At 36.6% G+C, this 20070-nt stretch overlaps 1 protein-coding gene across 1 annotated transcript in view; it reads right to left on the bottom strand.

The window, feature by feature from the left end:
• Positions 1-20070, bottom strand: part of KHDRBS2 (KH RNA binding domain containing, signal transduction associated 2) — a 478057-nt gene that overhangs the window by 186581 nt on the left and 271406 nt on the right. The window contains exons 4-5 of the mRNA XM_021706491.1: positions 6616-6743; positions 152-350 (exon numbers count right to left, since the gene is read on the bottom strand). Of these exons, the coding sequence (XP_021562166.1) occupies positions 152-350; positions 6616-6743 (327 nt within the window). The remainder of the gene's footprint in view (positions 1-151; positions 351-6615; positions 6744-20070) is intronic.

The raw sequence follows: 20070 nt of genomic DNA, 5'->3' as shown, positions 1-20070 counted from the left end.
TTAAATGCACTGCTTAAATGTTGCAAATGACATTTGTTTTCTGCAACAATCATTACCTGCTGTATTCATGGCACACTAATGTTTTGAGGCTCAGCCTGTTAGCCAATCAATTTAACTCTTCCTCACAACTGACTTTTCATGGAGTACTTACATATTCTTCATAAGCTTCATGGGCTGGAGGAGGGGGTGCTCTGTATCCTGGCACTGTTGGTGCCCCCCGGGCTCGAGGGGTAGGGACACCTCTTGCTACAGGGGGCACTGGAAGAGCTCCACGGGTCACAGTGGTTCCTCGAGGGGTGAGAACACCTCGTCCAGGTGGCGGGGGAGGAGGAATGGCGCCCCCACGGCCCCTAGGAGAAACAGGTCATGTGCAGATGAGAAACAAGTGACAGGAGAAAGAGGCTATCACAGAAAATCCTCTCATCTCACGACTTCATGCAGGGAAAGAAATACAAATTTCTCTCTCTCTCTCTCTCTCTCTCTCTCTCTCTCTCTCTGTGTGTGTGTGTGTGTGTGTGTGTGTGTGTTTAATAGTGATTATTTAATAAATAGTGTTTTGACCTCTATAACAGAATACTTTTATAAATACTGGCTATGAATTAGTTCTCATGAAAACCATACAAAACACTTCCATATTGTCTTTTCTATAACTGTAAAACCTCACCAAAAAACAAACAAAAAAAATAAGGAAAAAACTCATACTGATTATATTCCACATTTTCCAAGAAGATTCAAATCAGAGCACCATCTGATACCTGACTCACTGGACCATCTATGAAGCTGAGCGTCTAGATGTCTATGTCTCCTCCAATGCTGGAGGGTCATTGACAGAGATGCACAATGCTGTCATTTACCAAAAAAATGATCTGTCTGCACTTTAACAAAATGTGGAGCTCTAACCATGGTGATATCATTCTGCTTATTATAGCAGCTTAAGTTTGAGGTCACTTGAAATCACAACTCATTGTCACTGATTTATCATCATGCATGTAACCTCCTGAGCCTGTGCAGTCCCTGACAGAATATATTTTCTTATGATAACTATGGTGCTAGTGGAATACGTTAGTACTCTGCAATAAAAAGAATAGACTGAATACTCTGTTCTGTAGTTCTTCATAATAAAAGTAACTCGCACTAAAAGCATAAGATCAAATGGTTGCAGCCAACTTTTATGGTATTTTGAAGCCTTTAGAAAGGTTGAATGTTTGTCTGAAATCTTTGGGCAAAAGCACTGTTATTTCACTTTTTATTATGTCTGAAAGGTTGGCCTCCAGAAAGCACTGCTTTCAGCAGGAACACTAAAGCTTTGGAAAAAAAAAATGATGATCATTGGGATGTCAACAATCACACTGTTTGGCTGGCTATACCCACATATGGGGACGTAGGTTATGCTTTCTGCTATGAATAGCAGTCAGTTCTTTCTTGTTTGCAGAAAAAGAGCTTTTATGAGTGAAGAGTAAGAACGCTGGTAAAGCTTTTAAAACTTTTAAATAGATTATAGAGCTGATGAATAGAGAAACTATCAGAGAATTGATTGTGAGTCTAATGTATATAGAACACTCTCCTAGATTGGGAGAAGGTGAAATACAAAAGACCCAGAAACCTGCTGCTGGTTTCAAGTACAACATGGTTGAGAATACAATCGTCTATATTATCATGCTAATATAAAATGCATTTATAAAAAAAGATGTGAAGACCAATTTTACCTTCCCTGAGTCTCCAAGCAGCAAGCACCTGTCTGTTTCCTCATAAGCAAGATGAGTACATATCCAGATTTTGTGATGACTGTCCTAGCTTCCTGTTCACTTTAGCATTCTCACACTTTCAAAAGTTTCCAAGTGTGAGTAATACACTATATGGTCACCCTACTCTAAACCATATCACAAGTCCTGGCTACATCACTGAATAATCATGGGTAAGTATCATAACTGCCTAGACCTGAGGTAGATTTCTTTTTCTAATAAACAACATGCAGATTTGGGAGTCTATTACTTCCTCTGCTCTAAAATCATATGATGCTCACATCAAATTTAATTTCTCATTCTATTCCTACATCAACTGACTCTCAGACACAGTCCTATCACACCTGTGTCCTGAACCTGACACATTACTTTCTATGCACGATGTTCTTTCCTTGGAATATTAACCCCATTGCTCCCTCCTCCAATTCAATCTGAAATTCACATCATCTATTTTAGCATACTGCCCCTGACTAAATCCACACTCTCGTGTTCTTTACTTCATTTGTCTGACTTCCTGAAAGGACATTTTCTATGTTTAATTCTTTGCCTTCCACTCGTTCCTGAACTGAATGCAATCAGTCTAGTTTTTACTTTCATCACTGTGCTGAAAATACCCTTGGTTGAGATTGTCCGTTGTGTCCCTAGGTCCAAATCCACTAGTTGCTGCTGCCTTTTTTTTTTTTTAAAGAGCTTGCAGTACACTCCACTAGCTTCTTTTCCAGTCTCATGCCACTGCACCTCCTTTATTTATTTATACATTTTTTTTAAGTTTTCAATTCAGGAAGTACACATGCATATTTGTTACATGAACATATTGTATGGTGGTGGGAACTGAGTCTCAGGTGGCCCAGATAGTGAACATTGTGCACCATAGGTAGTTCTGAACTCATCTCCCTACTGCCTCCCCCTTCATTAGTGTCTTCAGTGTGTGTAATTTCCATCTTTGTGACTGTTTACCGCCTACACATGAGTGAATATATGGTGTTTGGTTTTCTGTTTCCGAGTCAGTTTACTTAGGGTGATGATATCTAACTCCATCCCTGTAGCTTCAAAGGACATGATTTCATTCTTTATCACGGCTGTGTGGTATTCCATTGTCTCTATATACCAAATTTTCATTATCCACTGATTGTGCTTCTCCCTATTCTATATATATATGTATTTTGAGTTGGAGTCTCACTCGGTCACCCAGATTGGAGTGCAGTGGCCGCTCCCGGCCACCGCAGCCTCGCCTGCTGGGCTCCGGCTATCCTTCCGCCTCAGCCTTCTGAGTAGCCGGAATTACAGGCATGCACTACCACGCCCAGCTGATTTTTTTATTTATTGTAGAGATGAGGTCTCGTTGCCCAGGAGGGTCTCGAACCCGCAGACTCAGGCAGTCCACTCACTTCAGCCTCCCAAAGGCGCGGGATTACAGGCTGAGCCACCGAGCCCGGCTATATTTAAGACAGTGGACTATTATCTGGAAAATATTTCTCTAGATTTTTATGACTCTGCTTTTCTCTACTTTTCCTTCTTCCTCTTTCTTACTCCCCTTCCTCCTTCGCTGGTTTCTATTCCTGGATCCCCTTTAGAATATGAGTCTATTCTGTTTTCAATTTTTATCCTTTCTCTTATAGTTGCAGCCTGAAGTTCCTAACTCTAATGATGGCTATTTTCTGCTTCCTTCCCAACATAATCTACATCTTGACTTGCATTCCTTATATCAGAAGTTCTATAACTTGCTTGCATGTTAGAGTCAACTTGAGGGTCTTTTAAAAATTACAAATTATAGACCATACCCACACCTCAGGTCAATTAAAGCACAGCTTCTGGAGGCTGAGACCCCCTCCCAGTGATTCCAATGGATAGACTAGTTAGGGAACCATTGCCTTGTGTGCATTATCTAATTTAAGCATCTTGACCAGTTTTTCATGTAGGCAGTTCTAAGCTATTTCAAAAGTTGAGAAACCAAGGTACAGAGAATACAGGCCACCTGCCCAAGGTCACACTAGCAATCCATAGAGCTAAGATTAGTTACAAGAATAATTATATTCTTCATTTAACTTGATCCTTCACCTAATCTTAGTTGATGATACCATTGATCTCTTACCAGGCTGGACACCAGAGAGTTATCTTTGTCTTGGGCCATACTTCTTTTCCAATATCTGATTGGCATTAATTCCTATAAATTTTAATATCTAATCTGGCCTTATCCCTCCACACTCCAAGTGCTGCTTGTTCCTCCTGTCTTGGATATTTTCCAAGACAAAATGGATTTGTATTCTCCTCGGCTCCCCTATAGTAAGTCAGTGTCTCTGTCTCTGTCTTTCTCTTTCTCTTTCTCTGTTTCACTCTCAATCACTTGAACTCTTCTGCACCATCCACAGTGATGACTGTGTAGACAGTTTTTCCTAGAAGTAAATATGATTACTCTACTCTTTAACAAACTCTATTAGGTCCGTGTATTAGTTCTCACTGTAGTAAACAAAAGCCTTCAAAATATGCCCTAATGTTTCATTTTCCACTGCTTGTGCTCACTGCAATGTGTAGTGGTGATGTGTGATAAGCATGTCACGTGTTATCATTCTTCAATTACATAAAATAAATTAATATAATATACAGGTATAATGCTTTATTCTCTGGTATGCATTATTATTAGAAGATTAGATAGTATGTTTATTGAAATGTAAATTCCTTTAAATAGATTTTCAACAAATTATTGTCATCTCAAAATTATTTTAGGCACCATCTTTTTGAATATAAGTGCATTTATTAAGTTAATAAAGTAATAATTTCACAAATATGTACCAATTAGCTTGTGTTAACTCATGGTTTCCAAAGCTTTCTTATTAATATGACTTTCTGTTTTGTAAAGATGTATCTTTATTTAAAATTGTAGATACAATTCATTATGTTGTTTGAAATAGAAGAAAAGAAGGTCCTCTTCTATTTATGTTCATTAATGCTAATACCATAATGATAACAATACAGCACTGGATGTAAAATTTTATTTTTAATGCTAATTTTTTTCTTTTATGTATATAGTATCAGATCTGCATTATATGGGATTAAGTAGTAAAAATTTTCAACCAAATTTTTAAAGAAGATATTTAAAAATCGAGACCATAATGCACTATTCTTTATTAAATTATTAAACATATTAAACTTTTAGAGTAAAGCCTTTCTGAAATAAAATCTTATATGGTCTATTCAAATATGGCCAGTGCAATAGTCTGTTAAGGAATGTTAATAACAAAACAAAGTCTATTAATATCAAAAGGCAGTTCTAGGCTATTTCAAAAATTGATAAACCTGCTAGTACCAAAAGCAGATAAATGCATTATTTTTAAAAAATCATTCCAATTTCAAGTAATATACAATTAAAAAATAGTGTGCCCTCTCTAGACTTCCTAAATATATATTAGGATAAACCACATAAGACAGCTACAATTGGCATTTTTTGAACTACAAAAGTGGCAGTTTCATTTGATTTAACATACATGATTCAATCCATTAAAGATGATTTGCAATGATGTCATTTCATAACCCAGCAAGATAAGGTTAGAAATGTACAGGGTTTTATAAAACGCTGAACCCATTTAAAAAAATACAGTATTGCATTGTCACATTAATTCTTAGCAATAAACAAATGATCCTGGACCACATTAGAGAGCTCTGCTTTTAATTTTTTAAAGATAAAGTTGTATAAATAAGTTCTACAACACATTCAGATGTGCTGCTTTTAGCTAAATATAATTTCTAGAATTTCCACATTTTACCTATAGTCAGTTATTTCCTTGATATGCTATTTGGAACTTTATCATTATTAACTTTTTTTTCTGACACATGTTGAAATATTTATGACTTAAGTGTTTAAAATTAGTGATTAAGTTGAGTGGTGGTGGGGAAAATATTTGGGGGTGTAATTTAATTTACAAATAGAATTTAATTTGCAAATAGAAAATTTAATATAATTTAATTTGCAAATAGACTCTGCAAAATATCTTAGCATCTCTTAAGATAATTTCTATGTAATATTTGAAATAATATTCTAGATCTGTGTCATTTAGAGATTTAAAGGCCACATATAACAAGATGAAGAGAATGAACTACATAGTTGTGTGAAGGCTAAGAGTATTATTTCACTTTACCTCTTTTCAAATCAATGCTTTCTGCTGAAAGCCAGAACAATTCAGAATCTTATGAAACAAATTCCAGCACAGAAAGCTTCCAATTTCTTTGCATAGTGAGAATAGAAAATCCTCTCTGATCACCAAGGACATTATAAAATCAAATGTATCAGAACTTGAAATTCCCTAACTTCAGTAGTGCAAGAAGTGTGCTTCCTGGGATGATGGCATATATATGATCTATATCAATCTCTGTACATCCATGCATGCATGTATGTATGTATGTATGTATGTATGTATGTATGTATCTACCTACCTGTCATTTGCCTCCTTACCCAGCCAGATTATGTCTATTAAAAGACCTTTCAAAGCACAGACAAAATTTATAGTTTTTTCTTCATACAAGATCATGTGGTTTCAAAGAGGCAAATGGTTGTATCATCTGTATATCCTAATCCTGGGGATAGAACCAAAAAATGAAAATCTCAGGTTGGCTGCCTTTATTTTTAAGGGTAGTTGTTAAGAGCATGAACTGTAAATTCTGAAACCAGACTGTCTATGTGACCTTCAGTAAATTTCATACACCTTTCTGTACCTCAGTTTCTCCCCTGTAACATTCTTTGCTATTGTTTTTATTGTTGTGGTGGTGATTGTTACTGACGTTGATGTTTAGTCCTACCTGTGATCGTGACATACAGCAGGACAGAAAAGAGCTGCCAGTGTCCTTAATTGTTAATTTATTTAAGTAAGAAAAAAAGTACCTTGAAGGAGCTGTGGGAGCTATTCTGATGCCTCTGCCTCTAATACCTCTGCCACGACCAGAGTCCTCAGAACCATTTAAGTAAGACAATTCACGTAGTTGTTCCTGACGAATTTCATCATTGTAGTCCTAGAAGAAAAACACATGATGTGACGAGTTAAAAGTGGGACATGGGGGTTCTCAGAACTAGAAAAAAAAATCACAATAAGAAAGGAAGATTTTATTTGTTTTTGTTTTCTTTTTTTGAGTCTTATATACAAAAATCTAAAATGACTAAAAAGTATAGATACTTTAAATTTCTATTTTCATAAAGAGAAACTCAAGTTGTTTCTTTTATGAAAGGAGTACTCAGCAGGACTTCAGATTAGGTTTACCTAGATATCACTTAATGTGTTAGCTAGAAAAGGGAAGATAGCAATATAGAATAACAATGTGGACTGTACCAAGGTTATGATTGTTAGCATGAAAATTACAAAAACAACTTCATTTGTATGACTGTGTATAGATTATGAATGACTGCATGATAGACCAATAGCTCCTGATGCGTGAACCAAATAGGCGCAATCCCAAGGCTCGGAGTAGACACTGAGCATGTATGAAAACCATCAAGACGTGCAATAATACAGCTCAATTTCAGACAACTGGATGAATGCTGTAGAATCCAACCAAAAAACTTGATGAGAAACATTTAAACACAAGTTTCTGCATGTTCTAGCATTTGGCTAATGGAATGCTAGAGCCTTAGCCAAAGGCTATGGATTTCACAACAACAGCCAGTGATTTGGTCAAAGTCAAAAGGGTTATCTTTATCTTTCATCGGGGTAAAAATGTACCAATCCTTTCAACAGACCAAAGAGTGTATCTGAATCATTAAAGGTAAATGCTACTTTCAAAAAAAAAGTGCCAGCCTTACCTTTTTCTCCTTTTACTAACTAACATACATACAGACAAACCTCCTTGGTTGAACAGTACAAAATTGAGTAATTAGTTACTTGTGCCAAATGACTGATCAGATTAATTACGTTTCCCTAAACATATGTTTACTTGAAATCAATCTAGTGGATTTTCTAATGGTGGAGAGGTGTCTAAGATTTGAGACAAGAAAAGTTGTTGAGGGCAGGTCAACAGGAATAATGTTTGAGGCCTAGCAATGAGACTAAAAGTTAAGTGTATCAACTGCACCAAACAATGTCAATGTAGTTCTGCATACATGTAGTTTAGTAATATAAAAGGAAGACTATGTACAGTCACCCACACCAGGGATAGCAGCAGGGATGTCACCAGCCTACCAGGATTTCTAATACCTAGCTTTGCCTCATACTTTAGAAACTGCCTAGATTATAAGCCAAAAGCTCCAAAGCACTTACTTATTTTTATTTTTAGCATGTTGCTTTCATGTTTATCCTCTTAAGCACCTGATTATAGTAATAATAGGCTCAACATAGTAAGCTTACAGAAGAGCCCTGCAGTAGAAAATTACAGTTTCTAACAATCCACATATTATCCAATTTTTACCTTCTAATTTTCACATTCAAGCAACAACTAAACTTAAGAATAAACACATCTATTATTTTATTAGAATCAGAGAACATAATGAATTGCTACTACTGAGTGAACTGACCAGGTACCATCCAAATAAAGCATTAATCTCATAATTTTCCGATGTAAATATATCAGTTTTAAAGGGGGATCTTTGTAGCTTCTTCTCTGAGGAAAACCCATGAACACTCAGGATCTTTATGAATCATAGAAAGAGATGGGTTGACATTGTTGGCAACCTGAGGGTTGGGAGGAAAAGTAACAAATTGAAGATGAATTCAACATGTAAGAGTGCACCCAAGCACATATATATTTTTTAATGCCAGAATCAAAAAATGTAGGAATGCAATTGTGCTCTTTGTCATTGTATAATTACAAGAAGGTGAAGAAGCAGAGGAAGGAAATGGAGAAGGATGAAGACAAGAAGGAGGAGAAGGAAAAGGAAGAGGAAGATGATGTAAGAATATTCTAGTTTTTTCAGGGCTCCCTGAATCCAGACCTTTCGATAATTGACTCTGGGATGCCATGTGATTTGCCTTAGCTAAAACAACAATAAAAAAACATGACAAAAGCAGAGAACTGAAAAATGCTTGTGCAATAGGGGTTGACCTTTCTTTTCACTGGAAACCTCCATGCCAACAGGTAAAGCAGCCCAGGGTAGCATTTTGCAGGAGGAGAGAACATGTGGAAAGAGGCTCTAGTCTTCCCTGCCCTTCCTGCCACCCTGTCATGTCCCCAGACATGTGAGTAAAGCTATCATAAATCATCCAGTTCCAGTCAAGCTGGTGGAGAACAGAAAAATCACCTAGTCAACCCCCAAACCAGGAGAAATAGATAATAGATCAGTGCTTTATGGTGGTTTGTTTTGTGCAAATGCTGACAAATACAGAGATACCAGTTGGTATGCAGCACAAGAGACATATTTCAGAGAGATAATTCAGCAGCCTCTCTTCAGCTGTGTACAGTGGGAGGATTCTCAGGTCCAGATGTGATCTGTATGTTTCTCAGAGAAGGTGTAGCCTTAGTTAGACGTGAGTATATCTGAATGTCATAGCCTGGTGTCATTATAGTTTGAATTGTTCATTTAAATCTCTTTGTTCAGAGTCCACGTTCACTAATTCAACTGCACTGGAATTCACCCCTTAGACACAAATCTGCTATCATGGAGATAATTTGCTAATCTCTTAATATTAATATTTGACCTCCAGGTTGTTAATCCTTAGTGTAAGCAAAACAACTGTTGTTAATACATAACCAAGTTTCTTATAAACTTAGCTAGAGAACTATGCTTTAAGAAATACATTATCTTCCAGGTTGTGTTGGTCAAGAGAATACTTACTAGTAACTACAGGCGTAATTGACCAAGAACCCTAGTTGTACGCTCTGAAATCCTATTGCTCCCAAGGCCATGCTCCCCAAGAGCTTCTTCTAGCTAATGACCAAATGCAGTTAGATGCTAAAATACATCCATTCCTGGAGACACAGTCTTTAACTATGCCTCAAGGATTCCGCAACTGTGTTGCCAAACTTCCCTTACAAGTTCATTGCACCAGGGCAATCTAGAAGTCTCAGAGTTCTCTTTCCTTGGGATCAGATATTGTAGTGTGAGGGTTCTCCAGCCCTCCTCTTTATTTTTGCTTTCCTCTTTATTTTTTGTCACAAGAGCATTTTTCTAAAATAATTCTTACAATTTCATTCTCCTTTTGACATCTGCATCTTGGAGGACCCACTCACATATTGAGTGCTAACAAAATCAAGTTCCTAAGATCACAAAGCTGAGAACTTTGGTAAATCTATTTATGTTAATGCTGGTGAAGCCTATTCTGTTCACAATATCCCATTGTCGATATGATTAAATTGGACTACTTGACACTCTCTTATCTAAAAATGGTTATAGATAGGTTTAACAGGAAACTGATTACCAAAAAAGGTAGTAATCAATATTTTTAAGAAAATAAATGATCTGTTGCCCATTTTTTTTAAAAAGTACTTCATTTAATAAGAAAATATCAAAGACTTATGGAGGTACACAATCACAAACCATATTTTGAGGTAGATGTTAGAACACTTAACCAAAGAAATTGTGGCAACAGTGGAAAAGACTAGTGTGTTCATATGTGTGGTGGGGTGTGAGAGAGAGAATATGGGCAACTACAAGATGCTTAAGACTGCTCTACTAGAAAGTACATGATATGACTGGAAAAAGTAGAAACAAAAGGAGTTTTTAGGTACAGAATGACTAGAAGTCTGATGACACTATTAGCCAGAGAAAGGGAGAAACTCATAATAAAAGTGTGAAGGTGATAAACTGATATTTGTGTTGATCACCCTAAGTTTAAAATGTCAGAGACCTTAAGGTTTATCTTAGAAATTCAGATCTAGGTTGAGGAAGTAAATTTGAGTGTCATCTGCATATACTTGTGACAAATATAGGGGAAAGACTGCATAAGAAAACAGTCCTGCCTGGGCAGCGAGACCTCATCTCTACAATAAATCAAAAAATCAGCCGGGTGTGGTAGCACATGCCTGTAATTCCGGCTACTTGGAAGGCTGAGGCAGAAGGATCGCCGGAGCCCAGCAGGTCGAGGCTGCGGTGGCTGGGAGTAGCCACTGCACTCCAATCTGGGCGACAGAGTGAGACTCCAACTCAAAAAAAAAAAAACAGTAAAATAATGTATGGTGACAGAAATTTTCTTTTTTTTTATTAATCAATATTTTTTATTATGGTTTTGTGGGGTACAGTTAAGGGTTAGGTGTACAATTACGTTTCATTCAGGCACCCTGTTGATAAGAGGTGTTTTCCCATCCCCAGACAGATATTTGCTACTGTTAATCTCATCCCCCTCCCCCCCCAATAGTTTCCCAGTACCGTCAGTCATTTTCTTATAGTGTTACATTGGATGTTCAAGGTCCATTATATGAGTGAGAACATGTGATACTTGGATCTTTGTTTCTGTGAGAGGTCACTCAGTATTATACACTCTAGTTCCATCCAGGTTGCTGCGAAATTCATGATTTTGTTCTTTTTTATGACTGCGTAGTATTCCATCGTGTATATGTACCACATTTTTTAAATTCAGTCCTCTTTTGATGGGCAGCATGGTTGTTTCCAGGTTCTTGCTATTATGAACAACGCTGTGATAAACATACGTGTGCAGGTATCTTTTTTATAGAGTGATTTGAGTTCTTCAGGGTATATTCCCAGTAGGGGGATTGTGGGGTCATATGGAAGGTCAATTTTTAGAGCTTTTAGGAATCGCCACACTGCTTTCCACAGAGGTTGCACTAGTTTACACTCCCACCAACAGTGTAGAAGTGTTCCCTTATCGCCACACCCTCTCCAGCAGCTGTTATTTTTTGAGTTGTTGATAATTGCCATTCTGACTGGAGTTAGGTGGTATCTCAGTGTGGTTTTGATTTGCATCTCCCTGATGATTAGTGAGGTTGAGCATTTCTTCATGTGGTTGTTGGCTGCTTGGATATCCTCTTTTGTGAAGTGTCTGTTCAATTTTCTAATCATTTTAATGCAAATTTATCACTGAAGAAAATCGGTTGATTTATCAGTTGCAATATTTGTATCACTAAATGTAAGTGACCAGGATTTTTAATAAATGCATGTTTTTCTGACTAGACAGACAAAATATATGTGCCATTTTATTGAATAACAATGAGGTATTTCAAATAATTGCATAAGAAAAATTTTTAAATGTTTAGATGTGGAATAGTTGAAACCTTAAATATTGTCTAAACTGAATATATTCTGTGCATTGTTTTTATGACAAATATAATTTTCTAAACCTCAGTCCCTGATTTTATATTATAGTGCTTATTTCCAATCCTTTTCAAAGCATAGATCTAAGTTTGAATTAATTTTTAATAATTAGTAATGAGACTAGCTGAAACTAGATCATCCTGTTGATGTTTAATTGTTGCATGTGTTGCTGATGATTCAGTTATATAAATATTTTAAAGATATGTATAAACAAAATATTCCAAGTTTGCCGTGGAAACATCACCTTATCATAAATATACCACATGCTATTGATAAGTGCCACATATATCAAATAGTACATAATACTATTTTAGTATTATTGAATTCTAAGATTCTGAAGTCACACGTGAATTATACAATGAATGAGTGATTATGGCTTTATACAATTTAAAATTTTTATGCTCAATGTGCATAGACATTCATTGCAAAATAAAAATATAAGTTCATAAGTAGTCATGATGATTTATGTTTTTATGAGTTGTTAGTGTTACTTTGTTTATTGCTTTCATATTAAAGCACTCTTGGAAGGTAAAGAGATATAGACAAACATTTGCCTAAGTATGTAAATGAGTGCATTCGAGAAAAAAGGTAAAGCTATGGCATTAAAATTAATAAAAGACAAATTAATATATGTATTTAATTTGTATGGAAAACTGGAATATTACAAAGTTAAAATAAGGCCTACACATATTATGAAGACAGAGCTCTACTTATCAAAAAACAAACAAACAACAAAAAATGAAAGGTATACCTAGCGATAAACATTAAGAGTATGTTAGATAGCAATGCTAAATTTCTTGGATTCCTCGCTTCAAATAATAATGAATGCTTTACTGTCTGGGTATATACCTGCAGTAAATGAAACTAACACACTCTAAAAATTGTTCTTGACTAAGAAGATGAGTTACAAAGTTGCTTTTAAAATGCCGATTGGGCCAGGCGCGGTGGCTCATGCCTATAATCCCAGCACTTTGGGAGGCCAAGGTGAGAGGATGACCTGAACCCACGGGTTCGAGACCAACTTGGGCAACTTGGCGAGACCTCATCTCTACAATAAATCAAGAAATTAGTTGGGCGTGGTGGCACATGCCTGTGGTTCCAGCAACTTGGAAGGCTGAGGTGGAAGGATTGCCAGAGCCCAGCAGGTTGAGGTTGCGGTGGCTGTGAGTGTTCCACCGCACTCCAGCCTGGGCAACAGAGTGAGACTCCAACTCAAAAAAAAAAAAAGAAAAATACTGATTTGTTTTATCCACAGTTTTGCTTTCAGAAGGGACTCAAGTAACGGAACTTTTACATGAATCTATTGAGGCTTACAAAGCATGTATGTATCATACATTGATATTTTAATAATTGATCCAAATTTTAATTTTATTTCCCTATAATGTCCAAATATTTGGCTTTTTTGCTTCCAAAATTGATTTTTACATTTTGATATTTGAAATAACAACAATATTTATAAAATTTGTATGTTTCTTTTGCCCAGAGTGAGGCAAACACACCCTATAAAACAATTTCCATGAAATTCATGATCGTTCCTTTTTGCCTCTCTGACAAGGCCCTCCCTCTGTGATGGCACATGGTGTGAACAGTATACACAGAAGCTCAAAGCAGACAGATGTTTGAATGTTCCTAGAAAGGATTTATGCTCATAGTCTGCATATTTAATGTACATGCATAATTTCCCAGTTATGTACACCCATGTCCATCTGTTATGATGGCATTGTGCCCAAATACAAATTGGGAAGATTATTTCACTTGCATATAGATGCCAGGTAATGACAGGTGTAGATAGGCTACCTGGCGGCACAGTGAGGGATCATTTTCCAGCCAAATCCCCTCCTCTGAGACTCCAGTGAGTACTGATGCCACACATTTAAAACTGTGATTATAACCACTGGTAATATGTGGACATGTATGCGGCTCTGGCAATGCTAACACGGTCAGACAACATTAGGGGAAAATGAAATATAGTCTGTAGCCCTTCTGGGCCATGACAAAGAGACCTTGAATTTTGTCAGCCCCTACAAGCAGTCAGATCAGGGCACTTTAACCTTAGTAATAAACAAAGTGCAGAAGGTTTTGGGTTCTGTGCCAATATAAGACCTGTAACTAATTTGGAATGGGTAGGAAACTGTTTCAGAAAACAACTAGTGCTGTGGTGGATATTATTTAACAAAAGAGCTTAAGCTATTAGATAACATCTCTTAGCCAACACAGGATGAGTTTTAATCAGTGCAGGTTTGAAACAGAAGAACTCATAATCAAAACGTAGTCAAAGAGCAGTCAATTAAGATTTATTAAGAATCTGCTCGGTGCATGACTCTGCATATGCTTTATAAAAAAGCTTTATAAAACATTCATCAAAGGAGATTGAATATTGCAAAGTCAAAGTGTTGTGGACTTTGTATTTTAAACTGCTAGTGATGGTACATTTCTGCTACTGAAGAATATTTTCTCTCTCTCTTTTTCTTCCCCTTTGCTAAAATCATACTGCCCACTATGCAAAAACTGTCAGAGAATAAGATAATATCAATACAGATTTTATGTAGATATTTTGCAGGAGTATTGGAAAGGCTTATTTTCTATCTTGTTTTATTTGACTTTATTAAACAGTGGCTACTGATATATGAGGTTTAAGAACCAAGACCTTTTGAATAAGCAACAAAGAGCTTGTGTACTTGGTGTTATACATTTACTTATCCGAGCCAAGAAAATTTGCCACTCCTTCAAGATAGATTCATGGTAGTAGATAAATATTTAGATAATACTAAATGAAAGATTTGAGTTGTTATTCTAAAAAACATCAAGTTCCATTTGTCTAGGTAAAGTCAAAACGACTATATTTTCTTCAGCAATTTTTCTTGGCAAAGTATTGTGCTCATAACACAGGTTTTATTGTATTTTGAGTCAAAAGAGGCATTGATTTAATATTTTGGCATGATATCTGTCTTAATTTACAAGTACAGAAAACAAACTCTTGGTTAGCACAGAATTGATGGTTCTGGGAACATTTATCTAATGGGTCCAAATTCTTACCCAGGAAATCATCATGGTAAGGATACACTGAGAGGACAGTGTACAAATTCTGTGCATGAAAAAGGCTGAAAATATGGCCCCTGTGGGTTACTTTTTTTAAAATTAGTAATCCTGCAATTCCAGACCTTTCCCTAGACATGGAAAATTTATATATTCGAGATAGTGATGCATCTAACTACTTAATTTTTAAAAAGTGTCTAAAGGAGTTTTGCTAAATTAATTAATCCTTTCATTTATTCAATGTATTTCTGAGCAACAAGTGACAGGTACTGATGTGGATGCTGGGGACACAATGAAGGGAAGCCCTGATCCAGGGGTCTCATGTGTATGTGAATGACCAGATCCCTAATTGTTCATGAAATTTAATGGTAAGCAATGACAGAAGAAACAGCTCAGTAAAATGTGAACTTCTTCATACTCTCCGAATCAGAGCATGCTCAATTCAACTTTGATCCTTCAGGTTGGTTTAAAATACTTAATTTATTCCCAATATTGTGCCAATGTTTTTGGTGGCTGCTACTTTTTATGTTAAAATGTTGAATTTTCAGCACTTAAAAATGTTGAATTCTACATTTTTGTTTTAGGAAGAAAGACCTTCATTATATTTCCTAATGAGAAAACCCCTTTTAGAAGTTTTCCTTTTTTTCCCCCATATGAAAATGCTGTGATAATTCCTACTAACTGCATTTTTAAAACAGGGAAACAACAACCTACTCTGTCATGGTATCTTTGTAGAAGCTCTTTGAAAAGAGCATAAAATATTGTCAAATATTGTTATGCATGCCTTTAAAAAAGTTATCCCTTTATTTGGGTTTCAGTTTCTAGTTCCTTCTAAACTTGAACTTTAAAAAAATTTGCACACTGTTCTTTCTGATATTTAATCATATTAGAATAGAGTAGTCCTTAAATCCCACTTTTCAAGCAGCACATCAGAGGAGAACAATACCATTTCCCAGATGAGGAGAGGTGAATCGTACATAGAAAATGAGCAAAGGCAGCAGTAAGGGTGACTGAGTGAGGGTGGAAGATGTTAAATGACGTCTTCCAGCTGGTGAATACTCAGGAATGAAGGAAAGGTTGATAAACAACAACAAACAAACAAAAACCAAAAACTTTTTAGTTCTATATCAGTAACTGAAGAAGTGGACTTTTGTAAAATATAAGTACAATATAGTGAAAAAAAGCATATGGAAAGAAAAAGATGTGTCAAAATTCCCAAGGAATATCATAAGAGCAATTAGAAACACAAAATGAGAAGAATACAGATTTAGATTTAGGAGACCTGGGTATATGTCCTTTACTTCTTTCCTTGCTTCCATTGGTTCTGCCTCAATAAGAACTATCTGTGGAACTGTTCATTTGGGCTTCCTGTCCTCAGTCTACTGAGGCACTTCAGTGGATGCAAATTGTATTTGCCTGTCTGTGGGGTAGATTCGCTCAGCTTCCAAATGGGTCTTGTGTTGGAGTCCTTCTGGTGGGGGCAAACATCTAGACAAGGAAGATATAGATTCTTTGCTTTAGAGGACTTGTGGAAGAGCAGCTAGTGCAACTGGGTTCTCCTCTGAATTGGGGATGACATCTCTCTGCTCTCAGTCTTCCCTCAAGATCCCCTAATCCCACAGTTCACCTACATGGCTGGCCTCAAGACCACTAGTCAGCAGAATCAGATGGCTTCCCTTTTGTCCTCCGTACAATGGAAATACATAGTAGGTAGTCAGAACAGATCCTATTCTGCATGTTGCAAGAGGGATTTACTGAAAGCAGTCACTAGATCTTCTCAACAGCCATGGGAATGATTGTCCTTTTCTAAGACTCCTTTCAGGTCTTGGATCTCTTCCCTCTCTAATCCCATATCTGAAAGAGCAACCATAATGCCTGCTGTGTTGTAATCACTCTCAATATCAGGTACTTTAAAACTATTAAGCCTCCCTGCCAAGTTGTCTGTGTCTGTCAAGGCCCTTCATCAAAGGCATGGGAGAAGGTCATGGCATCAAGAGTTAACATGTAGTTCACAATAATTCCCCAGCCCCTTTCCTTATTTCTGTTAAAACTTCATTTTGCAAACTCTGATTGGGAGAAGGTAACCACAATTCTTTCATAAAAACATGCTCTAGCACCTACCTACATAATTTTTATGCTTTATGATCAATACTATACTTTGATTATTTTTCATCCCATTGAGAAAAATGATAGGATCTTAAGAGGTGGAAATCTGTTAAAGGAACTTCAGTTTCAAGCAGCATCTGAATACTACCCACAATGCTCCTGTCCTTTGCCTGAAGGTGGGATTCTTATACTGCCCTAAAGTTCTGGAACAGGTTCAGACTGCTTAGCCCTGGAGACAGAAATGGTTTCTATTGAACCTGTGTGAACATAACTATGCATTCCAAAGGGCAGGAAGGGAGTATCTGTGACTCTTTCATTGCTTCCCTGGGTGAAAAAGTACATTGTTATTACATATACAAACATATGTGTTCTAGGTGCTGATAATACAGTAAACAAGACAGTCCTCATCGAGCTTGCATTCTAATGTGGGGAGAGATGAAAAAAACAAATAAAGGAATAAGCAAGTTCAGTTTAGAGAATACCAATGCTGTGAAACAACAACAACAACGAAAACAAACAAAAGAGAAACATGACTTGGACTGTGGAAGCTGGTTTAGGTGGCAGGTTAGTCACAGTCTCTTTGAAGAAGCAATATGTGAACAGAGACCTGAATGAAAAGAAGTCTGTCATGCAAGGATCTGGTTCACTAGTCTTCTAGGTAGATAAGTTGCAAAGGCAATGATCCAGGAGGTTGCTGAGCATCTTTAAAGACAGAGAGAATGCCAAGGTGGATGTATCAAGCATTCAGTGAACATGGGAGAAAGCGGTATTAAGTCAGACAGTAGGCAGGGGCTAGATCACGGGGATTCTTCTTGGCATTATTGTAAGTATATAGAAAGTCCAAGAAGCACTTAAGATGGAAGTGAACAAAACAGTTTTATATATGACAGAATATTCTGGCTGCCATGAAGAAAATGAATTAAAGTAAGACAAAAGTGGAAACAAGCAGAGAGAGGGTGAAGACACTATTGGAGTAGTACATGCATCAGCCACTGCAGTCATCTTTACCACTACCAGGGGAAGCGGAGGAGAAGAAGAGCAATAAGATAACTGTGGATACATGTGGAGGGAGAACTGGCAGTGACTGTTAAAACTGCTCATAGATTAGATATGGGGAAAAATAGAAAAAGTGGCCTTAAAACTGACTTCTAGATTTTTGGTTTGTGCAATTGTGGTGCCATCACTGAGTTAGGAAAGAGTGAATATGAGTTTCCCTCTTCTCTCTCTCTATTCTTAAATAGGAAAATAAATATTATTTGCAAACACAGAACATCTTTAAATTGGGACTTTTTTTCAGGTGTGGCATGACTTTTCTCTTGTGTAGGTGGTCTGCATTCTGAGTAGATGTGCAAACTTTTAAGAAGCCTGCTTAAGAAAAAATTGAAAAGACAGAATACATCATCTGTTAATCATAAAAAGAAAATAAATACCTTCATACCAAGACATCTAAGAGTCAGAAAGAGAGACTGGGAAACTTGTCAATTTTGAGATGCAAAAGAGCAGTCCAGGCAGCTTTCCATGTGTACAGTCATGAAGCCATGCCAGAAGAGTGAGAGTTAGGAAATAGTTAATAATCAGGTTTCCCTAAAGCATTATATTGAAGGTGGATGGTAGAAGGGTGTGTGGATGGAACACAGGCTGGAAGGCCAGAACTTGTGTTCTCAAGGCAATGAGTCCTCCCAGAAATGTGTATCCCCATAGACAACCTTTGAAAGAATAATGCTCAGGAGTTAATGAGACTGGGGTTGGGGGGATCTCAGTCAGGCCTACAGAAGCCCACTTGCTATAAGACTATTACAGCAGTCCAGACAAAAGACAATGAGGGTTGAAACAAGGGCAGAATCCAAGTTTGGCTCTTAACTAGTTTTGTCCCTTTGAACAAGTAATTTCTTGCCTCATTTCCAAGCCAAATATTTCTCAAAGTGTCTCCACAAAAAATTCTTCTAAAGAAGGTTTCTGAGGATATTAAGAGGAAGGCAGGCCACTGAATGTTTGCTTTCCTACAGCAGAACGGAAATACAAATCATTAAAGTGCTATGTACACATGGAAGTATGGCTGTATGCCTCTTTATATAATGATTTATTCACAAAACTCCCACTCAAATAACAATTTTCTTTCCAAGCTATCTCATCTTAAGTATTTCTTTCCTGCAAAGTCAATGAAGGAAACAAAAAGTACATTTTTAAAAATCAGATTTTAAAAGTCTATCAGCAAACCCTTTTGAGGAGAAAGAAAATGTTTTAAAAAAGTTTTACATGTTGGTTTGTTATACTACCTTTAATGCTGATATAGAATATGAATTGTGACTGAAGTCCTAGGAGTCTAGTGGTCATAAAGGGCTTTTGTGGTTATTAAACACCTCAGCTTTACTTGGGCATTCAGCAAACCTCAAAAGCCATTAATTGCTGTCTTCTGCACTATCATGGATGTAGCTTCCAAAGCATCAGTAAGCACAGAGGAGATCTATGGTCTCTTTCTCTCTCACCATCCACATAATTTACAGTTTAGAAATGCACTCTCAGGTTTTTATTTTATAAGGGTTAAAAACATTCTACCAAGAAACTTGATTTCCACAGGTCTCTAAGACAAGTCTACACTTAATTTTCCTGGTACTTGCAAATCAGCTGCTCTAAGGCTAAGGATTCAGTTTGAGGGATTTTCATGTGGGCTTGTTCTGAAGAGCTAGAAAGATATTTGAAAAATCTTTTTGGACTTCAGACCTATATTGTCTTAAGTTATTGACTTATACAGGCAAAGTTCTGTGTATAGAAGCACAAACTGCTTTTACACACACAACTATCAAATAATTACTCTTGGTATTCCTTTAATTTTTTTGCAAAACAATTAGAATTTTTGAATTCTGCCAAAACTTTCTAGATCTATTAACTTTTGCTTTACCCCTACTTAGAATATAACTGTAGCATATTTATATATACTAATCAATATGAGAATTATCGAGTTCTGCCTAGGAAGTACAAAGACAATGATGATGTTGTGTTGAT

The sequence above is a fragment of the Carlito syrichta genome, unplaced genomic scaffold (genome assembly GCF_000164805.1).
Source record: "Carlito syrichta isolate Samal-C Ts95f unplaced genomic scaffold, Tarsius_syrichta-2.0.1 Scaffold315645, whole genome shotgun sequence".
NCBI classification, from domain to species: Eukaryota; Metazoa; Chordata; class Mammalia; order Primates; family Tarsiidae; genus Carlito; species Carlito syrichta.
Note: the sequence above shows the minus strand (reverse complement) of the source record. Positions and strands in the feature narration are given on the sequence as shown.